The 9226-nt window shown below is 48.4% G+C and overlaps 1 protein-coding gene across 1 annotated transcript; it reads left to right on the forward strand.

Moving 5' to 3' along the window:
• Positions 1–1723: 1723 nt before the first annotated feature.
• Positions 1724–2398, forward strand: LOC311178190 (uncharacterized protein C10orf95 homolog; the record flags this gene model as incomplete). Its single annotated transcript, XM_084244567.1, has 1 exon — positions 1724–2398. One exon carries the CDS (start codon positions 1724–1726, stop codon positions 2396–2398), a length of 675 nt encoding a protein of 224 aa, XP_084100693.1.
• Positions 2399–9226: the final 6828 nt, after the last annotated feature.

The following is a 9226-nucleotide window of genomic DNA, read 5'->3' on the forward strand; positions in this document are numbered from 1 at the left end:
TGTGATTCTTCTGCCTCCCTCTTCCACATTTAAGGACCCTTGTGACTGGGTCCACTCAGACAATGCAGGATGCTCTCTTTAAATTAAGGTCAGCTATTAACAATATTAATTCTCCCTTGCCATGTAAAATGTACTCACAGGTTCCCAGGAAGTAGGCTGTGGACATCTTGAGGATGGGAGGGCATGCCTATCACAGGGGGTTTGCCCCAAGAAAAGTTGCTGTATCCCGCGAACAGTTGTTAGAGAGGACAGAGGGTGAGGCTCCCCTCTTGGAGCAATGGGCTAAGAAGTGTTATGTAGATACCCTAGCCCAGTCCAGCTGTTGCCCTCACTAGGCCACTGGCCTAGGTTAGACTTGGGAGAGCAGCTCACTCTAGAAGAAATGTGACATCACCAGAGTGTGAGAAGCCTTCTCAGGGGGTGCCTGTGCTTTGAAGTTTGACTAGAACCTAGGAAAACTCATGTGGGTTATTGGTTTTGCCGTTTGAGTCAACAGAAGAGGGAATAGGAAAGTATGACTGGCATCAAGAAGAGGTTATGGGTTTTAATCACCCAACAACTGGGTTTCACCCAAGTAGCTTCTGGGCTTTGGCCAGTTGGACTGGGTTCAAATTCCACTGTGCCACTTACAGACTCTAACCCTGGGAAAGTGGCCTGTCTCTTAGCCTCCCATTCCTTAGCTATTAAATGAGAACATTATCACCATGTTCTTCATATGGCTATGAAGAAGGAGATATTCTTGTGTAACATTCTGGAGAAGAAAACTGAAACAGTCTTGACAAAAACCCTAGTACGGATTGGTGATAAGGCTAATATTGTGAGTATGAGACTTGAGCCAGATGTGGTTGAATTTTGTCCTTGCCAAAACTGGCTGTTGAATTTGGGTAAGTTATTTAACCTACATAAGCCCTAGGCATAGGGTAGATGTATTGTATACCAATTCTGAGACAAGCAGCTTCTTGCTAGGTAAAGTGGGGATATTATTAGTACCTCCTTCCTAGGGTTGATGTAAACTTGAGGTTAGATGCTCATAAGCAACTTGATTCAGAGCCTGGGGTGGAGGCGCTCCATTCAAACGTTAGGGTAGCCCAACCACCTGAGGGGGTTAGGAGGATGGGGTGTGGGGAATAGGGACCTAACTTGATTAGAAAGGACAATGGGATGCCCTCAGTAGCTGTGAGTAAAGGTGCCAGCATCTCGGTTGGGGCCACAGGACCAGCGGGTTTAGCTAGGTGTAGACATAGGCTATCTGGCTCCTGGCCAGCCCGAGGTGTTTCCCTTTGCCTGGAAACCGGGAGGCGTGGCTGAGGCCGGGCATGGAGGAGAGCGGCTCAACTAAAAAGTGGTGGTTGCAGTCCTGCACCGGAGCAGCTCCCCGCAGGCTGAAGAAGACAAGTGAGTGGGGACCTACCCAGGAAGAACATTTCAGAGCGAAGGGCTTGAAACAGTTTTGAGTCTTTATCACCTGCTGGGAGCTTGGGGTTCCCACCCAGGCCAGGGGCAAGAGGTGGGGTGAGGGGTGAATACCTTAGGAAGAGCTCCTCGAAGCCATGATGGAAGCAGGCAGGTGTGGGCTCCTGCCCAGGACCCAAGCCCTGGGTGACCAGGCCCCGGGGACGGGTGGTGGAGACAAAAACAGGGTGTATCCACACACACGCCTCCACCACAGGTCTAGACGAGGACCAGGCCCCAGGAAAAATGCCCGCTGCCTGAGCTTCGGACCATGTATTCATACAGCGGTCTGGTGCCCGGGGAGGGCGTCTGGCCCCTGCTGCAGGCCCTCACCTACACCTACCTGCCCGCCCCGCTGCTGCTGCCCCCCATCCAGGCCCACAACTTCTGCAGCCGGCCCCCGGGCCTGGGCGCCGGCGAGTGGGCAGCCCCGCGAGAGTACCACTGCTTCCACCACGCGGCAGCGCCCCCGGCGGCCGTGCCGCCCTGGTGGGCCTTCCCGCAGGCCTACGCTGCGGCCCTGCGCCCGCCGTTCTCCGCACCCAGCTACCTGGGGCCGTCGCTGCCGGCGGCGCCGGGGCCCGCCACGGCGGAGGAGTGGGCGCCGTGGCCCGAGGGCGGCAGCCTGCAGGCGGAGCTGCGCTGGGGCCGCGTGGAGCGCGCGTCGGACCCGCGCCTCGAGCTGCCCGACTACGTGCGCCGGGAGCTGCGGCGCGTGTACGGCACGTACCCGCGCACCGACGTGCGCGTCACCTACCGCGCCGGCGAGTTCCTGCTGCGCGCCGCGCCGCGCGTCCGCGAGCCCGAGTACCGCGTGGAGAGGCGCGCGCTGCGCCCGGCTGCCAGCAGCGCCAGTGACAGCCCCGGCGGCAGCCGAGGCCACAGCGGCCCCGCCGCGGAGGTGACGGAGCGCGGCCGCCGGAGGAAGGGGAAGGGCCTGAGCTGAGGGCGCCGCAGGCCCCGGGGGCTCGCCCCCTGCCCCGGCTCTTGCCGCTCTCGGCGAAAGCGGGGAGACAGCAGTGCCCCCGGGGAGGGTACCCCTGTCACCTGCCTTTTTCCTTTTTATACCGAGACTGCCCGCCGCCCACCTCCTGCACGTCCTTGATTACGCTGCATGCGGGAAGGGCGAGAAAAGATCAAGGATTTCTGGGTGGGGGTCCCGTTGCTTTCTCCTGGGACGAGGGTGTGGGGTGAAAAAAGGGCTGGATCCTTTATTTTCTCACTCCCTCCTTCTCCCCACTGCCCCCTCTAGAAACATGCCCCGCAGTTAGCCCCCACTTTCCCTTTTTCCCTTCCTCCCTCTGACAAAGCTCCCCCATCCCCAGCTTGTAACGAAAAGTAAACAAATCTTAAAACAAACAAACAAACAAACAAACAAAGTAAATAAAGGAGTGAAGTCAGGTGTTTGCTGCGAGATCATTTATATGTTTTGAGGTGGGGTATTTACCCATCTGTGTAATGAGAGCCTTACTTCCCTGCCCCTCCTGGCAGGGCCTGGCTCCTCTTCACCAGCTTTCCTTCATTGTGCAGCCCGGTATCCTAGCTTTCCAGATTCTTCCCACCTCCAGAGAGATTCTGAAGGTATAAACTCTTATGTTGACGTGTGATAGGCATTGCTGAGGAAGGGATGCCTAAGACACAGATTTAAACACTTTCTAGGCATGTAACTAGCCTCAGTTTCTTTGCTGTAAAAAACATGTAAACACATCCGACGCTGCCTGGAAAGTTCACTAGGGTTGAAATTGAAGATGAATTTCTCCTGTATCCTGAGTCTCAGTAACAGTCTTTAATAGACCGACATTGACAATATTCTGAGAGTTTCTTGGAAGGTTAGGTCACATATCCAATTTTAACTAAGTCTGATGCTCAGGCTTTATAAATTTGACTCCTCTTGGAATTGCTTTGACTGAACTTCCATTTGTAGCTGGCCAACATCTACCTGTGAATATGGGTATTTATCAAAGTTATAGGCAACTCGATCACTGCTGTATTTACAAACTTGAGAGAAGGTCTCTGAAACCTCAGCACTTGGGAAAGATGTCGATGTGTAGTTGACTTAAATATTTGAAGCACCAAGGAGCTTATATTTTTCTCTTTACCCTGGTTTCTAGGAGGCTCAGATCCAAATCCAGATTTGTTTAATATCTTTTGTGTAAAGCCTGGGTCCTGAATCGTTAATTCCTAGTTTCTTTTATTTTTATTATTATAAAAACACAGGTAGTGTGGTGGATCTGCTGCATTACTCACTTGATGTTTCTGATCCAATTTCCTCATCATAAACAGGGATGCAGCTGTTACGACTCCTCTCAAAAGGTTACTGAAAAGATGCCATGAAATCCTGCATACAAAGAATTTGCTACACTGCCTGGCATGTACTTAGTATACAAATGTTAGTGTTTGTTTTAAAATAATTGCAATACAGAAATATATAATATAGAAAGTTAAAGTTTTCTAATATCCCTCACCCCCAAATGATGGCTACAGTCCAATCTATTATTTTTCTTTCTTTCTTTCCTGTGTATATAGTATTGTGGTTACATGAATTGCACTATATTGCTTATTGCAGTACATTTCATGCCATTGCACATAAAACTACCTCTTTCTGTAATGGTCACCCTGTATTCTGTAGCATTTGTATTCTTTCCAGTTTTTACTTATTACAAGTCCCTCCAACAAATTTCTTGAATGCCTATTTGTTCTAGGCTCTGAGGATACAGTGGTGAATAAGACAACATGGCAGCCTTCTGGAGTTTGTATTTTAGTGGGGTGATATGGGCAGGGGGGCAATAAGTGAAAGCTAAGTTGTTATAAGTACTACAGCAAGAATCAGAAACTGGAAGGAAATGCAAGTGGGGTAGTGGATCTTAACTTAGAATATGGCAATCAGGGAAGGCTTCTCCGAGGAGGTCATATTCAAGCTCACATCTAAAGAATAAGAAGAAGCTGGCTATGCAAAGAGAAAGGTGAGGGGGAAGCCAGGCAGAGGGTATGGTGGGTAGAAAAACCCCAAGGAGTAAAAGTTATCTTTGTTCACTCAACAGACATTTGAGAACCCACCATACACCAGGCACTGTTCTAGGCACTGGGGCTACAGCAGAAAACCAGACCAATTCCTCTCCTCATGGAGCTTACTATAGAGGTGTAATGTGGATGAGTGGAGACTGACAACAAGCAAATGGGTGAATGTATGGTATAATGTCAAAAGTGATTGGGGTGCTGTTTTCAATAGGAGAGATAGGGGATGTTTTTCTGAAGAGGTGACTCAAGTGGAGACCTAATAACAACCTTTACAAGTCATTTGGATGGCTGGGGGAGAACAGGTACAACAACGCTGTGACTGTTGTGTCCTTGTCTTGTGAGCTGGCAGGTCAGTGTTGTAAATGAGGTTAGAAATGAGACCGGATCCTGTGGTGAGACCATGTTGGGAATTTTGGACTTTATTCATATGGGGTGAGGGTTATGAGCAGGGGAGAATGATCAAAATTTTTAAAATTCATCCTATTCTTGGGCCTCCCCGGTGGCGCAGCGGTTGAGCGCTGGGCTGCGAAGCTGGCCACAGCCTCTGCAGCACCAGTTTGATCCCTGGACCCCGGACGAGGGTCCTGCATGGCGCGCAGACCTCTCCTGCCGCTTGCTGCTCCCCTCAGCAGTGTACTTCGGTCCTTCTGCCTGTTCTGTTCCCTGCTCTGGCTCTGGTGAATTCTCTCACCCTCCCGCGCTTCTGACTGTACCCAGTGCTTGTATAAATAAATAAATAAATCTCTTAAAAAAAAAAATTCATCCTATTCTGAATGCATGTGGAAAAGAGACCTAGAGGGGCCATTGTGGAAATAGAAGACCAGTTAGGTAACTTTTGGAATAAAACAGACAAAATAAGATAGCTTGGTCTTATTTGGAAATGGTGAGGGTGATGAGAAAATAAATGTCCTCAACTCTGCATCATCATTCACATATAGAAATTTAATTGTAAAGTCTTAGAATGAGAAATGCAACCTCAATAAAAATGAAAATTCTTAAGAGAATAATGAGTCATTGGACAATGATATCCTAGTCAACAAGCAGAGCCAGCACCCAGATGTTTGGTTCTAAAGTCCATTCTCTACCAAAAGGATACAGGCCCCTGACCAATTCCAGGGCTGCTGCACAGAGGATACAAGATGAGCACCTTGTATGAGGATACAAGGAATGATTTGTGCAGGAAAATAAAGGACTACTCCAAGATGTCCAAAGTCCAAAAGAACCAGTGTGAAGGGCCTGCCACTGGCCAGATTGGGGACAATTTAAGAATTAAAACAGGCTCGGCAGACCTCTCCTGCCTCGCCCACTGCTCCCCTCAGCAGTGTATTTCAGTTGATCTGCCTGTTCTGTTCCCCACTCTCTCTGGTGAATCCTCTCACCCCCCACACTTCTGACCTGCACCCCAGCTCTTGTATGTATAAATAAATAAATAAATCTTTAAAAAATACAAATAATCAGCCCTCCCTGGTGGCGCAAGGGGTGGGGCAACGCACTATGAAGCAGTCCTCAGCCTCTGCAGCACGAGTTCCATTCCCGGCTGGCTAGGGAGCAACCCACATGGTGCAGCAGACCTCTCCTGCCTCGCCTGCTGCTCCCCTCAGCAGTGTGTTTCAGTCAGTCTGTCTATTCTGTTCCCCACTTTGTCTCTGGTGAATCCTCTCTTCCCCCTCATCTCTGGCCTGTGCCCCAGCTCTTGTATGCATAAATAAATAAATATTTAAAAAAACAATCATAGTAAAAAATACAATCTACTGAATAAAATAAGGATACATAAGCCCATACTAGTATTAAATAGATAAATGAAAACTCTTCAGTAAAGGAATAATGATATTAGAAAATCACCATTCCAAACATCATTGCAATAATTGATTCAGTTTGAGAATCATTCATGTATACTAAACTCAAGAGAAAAAGGAAAATATGCGCCAATAAGATATTTATTCACTAAAAAGTGAAAATAGTAATTACCAGTATAGTAGGAGAAACTAATGGGTAACTCTTTAACCCCACTGCTGTAGTCCCTCTTAAAGTCTTCTGTATTTAATGAGTTTCCTCAAAAAGTCAGGAGAGGTCTGCTGCGCCATGTGGGTTGCTCCCTGGCCGGCCGGGGGATCGAACTCATGCTGCAGAGGCTGCGGATTGCTTCATAGTGCGGTGCTTAACCACTTGCACCACCAGGGAGGTCCCTGTCTTTTTTCTTTTTTTTTTTTTAAGATTTATTTATTTATTTATACAAGCACAGGGCACAGTCAGAAGCACGGGAGGGTGAGAGAATTCACCAGAGCCAGAGTGGGGAGCAGAGCAGGCAGACTGAAGTACACTGCTGAGGGGAGCAGCGGGTGGCAGGAGAGGTCTGCGCGCCATGTGGGACCCTCCTCTGGTGGCCGGGCAGCAGCCGGGGATCAAACAGGCGCTGCAGAGGCTGCGGGCAGCTTTGCAACCCAGCGCTCAACCGCTGCGCCACTGGGGAGGCCCTCTTTTTTCTTTTTTTTTAAGATTTATTTATTTATACAAGAGCTGGGGTACAGGCCAGAGGCGCGGAAGGGTGAGAGGACTTACCAGAGACAGAGCGGGGAACAAAACAGGCAGAGGGACCAAAAGCACTGCTGAGAGGAGCAGTGGGCAAGACAGGAGAGGTCTGCCGCGCCATGTGGGTATCTCCCTGGCCGGCTGGGAATCGAACCTGCACTGCAGAGGCTGTGGACAGCTTCACAATGCTCAGCCCACTGTGCCTGCACCAGTGGGGGGTGCCTGATAGCACTGTCCTTAACCCCTGATAGCCACCAGGGAGTCCCTGCTTTCTGATATTTTAAACAAGAGAAAAGGCAACATCAACTCATCAGTAAAGCACAATTATGAAGATACATCAAATAAACCTCAATTGGGAGACAAACCCATTGGTCTGAAGGGTCATTTTCAAAGCGTTTTTAGTACATTGAACAATGACATTGTTCCAAAATTTCAGTGTCATACATAAAAGACAAAGGAATTATGAGAAACTGTTTCAGGTCAAAGGAAACTAAAGAGAAAACTCAATGCAATGCATGATCTGTTTTTTTTTTTTTTTTTTAAGCCACCAAGAGAACTGGCTTTTTTTTTTTTTAAAGAGGCATGTGTTTTTATTTATTTATTCGTTTGTTTTGTTTATACATGCACTGGGTACAGTCAGAAGTGCAGGAGGATGAGAGAATTCACCAGAGCCAGAGCGGGGAGCAGAGCAGGCAGAAGGACCGAAGTACACTGCTGAGGGGAGCAGCGGGCGGCAGGAGAGGTCTGCACGCCATGTGGGACCCTCCTCTGGTGGCCGGGGAGCAGCTGGGGATCGAACCGGCGCCTCAGAGGCTGCGGGCAGCTTCGCAACCCAGCGCTCAACCGCTGCGCCACCGGGGAGGCCCGCATGATCTGTTTTGAATTCTGGGCCAGAATAAAAATTCTTATGAAAAATATTATTGGGACAAGCAGCAAGTTTGAATAAGGACGATAGATTAGAGAAAGCACATGTTAGCAGTTGGTGAATCTGGCAGGAGGACAAGCAAGAGTTCTTTGTACTATTCTGGCAATTTTTCTACAGGTCTGAAAAAATTTCTAACTAAAAATAAACATAGTAATAAATTAAATCTCTGGATCAGAAAGGATACACATTCAAGATGTACTGCATATCTAGGTCACAGATTCTATGTTTTAACCTTGGAAAATTGCCTGCATGCTGGTAAGCCTCCTCGAATCCTTTTGGAAACAAACTAAGCTTCAAGAAAATCATGAGTTCCACACCAAGTAAGATGTGTTCTATAGCCCCTTCCTTCCATCCTCTCTGGTCCAGATCCTTGAAGCCTCCAGTCTCTGAAGAGCTGGGTTGCTCATAAACATTCCTCCCTGAGGCCTCCATGTTTGCCCTGGAAAGGCACCCCCTCAGCATCGGGGAGGAGGTGCTGCCACTTAGCTCAGTCAGCACTTACTGCTGCTCCACTGCCAGCTCCAGGCCCAGGGCAGGCAAGGAAGCCCTGCAGGGAGCCTACATGCTTCCTTCCTTGATGTTTTCTTTGAACTTACCCATTAAAAGCTCAAAACTCATAAAACAACTGGACTGCCAGGGACCTTGCTGTTCACCTGGTTCAACCCCCTTGATTTATTATTATGCTGCGAGACCAAGGCCAGAGAGGAGTGACTCACGCAAGGTCACAATGTGGGTGGAAATACAGAGCTCTTAGAATCCAGCAGAACCCAGACCAGCAAACCCTGATCCTAATGGCTTCCTCCTCCTCCTGGCCTTACTCCAGCCTCACCCGTTCCTAACATTTGATGTGGAACCCTCCACCTAATAAGGCATGGCAGATTAATTTGAAGCCCTATCCTACCTTCCAACTGGGTAGCTCACATTCTACTCAAGTGAGTATAATAAGAATCTTAACAACCTCATATATTTGAGAATTTACTATGTGCAGGTATTGTGCTAAAGCCTTGCATAGAAAGTATCAATTCATTCAATTTAATCTTCACAAAATCTTGATGTGGAAATCATCATTATTCCCATTTACAGATAAATTGCAGCCTATAGGGATTAACAATTTACCGAATATTACACATGGAGAAAGCACGCAGGAAATCTGGCATAGCCTTAACCTGTAGGCCAAGCTGCCCCTTTCATACATGAGACAGACTCAGTAAAATGCAAGGACATTTACTGAACAGTTTCTAGAGACCATAGGGGTCCATGAATCAAGCCTCCCTGGAGAGGAATGTGGAGGATTTGCAAGAG

This window comes from Talpa europaea (genome assembly GCF_964194135.1).
Source record: "Talpa europaea genome assembly, chromosome: 10".
NCBI classification, from domain to species: domain Eukaryota; kingdom Metazoa; phylum Chordata; class Mammalia; order Eulipotyphla; family Talpidae; genus Talpa; species Talpa europaea.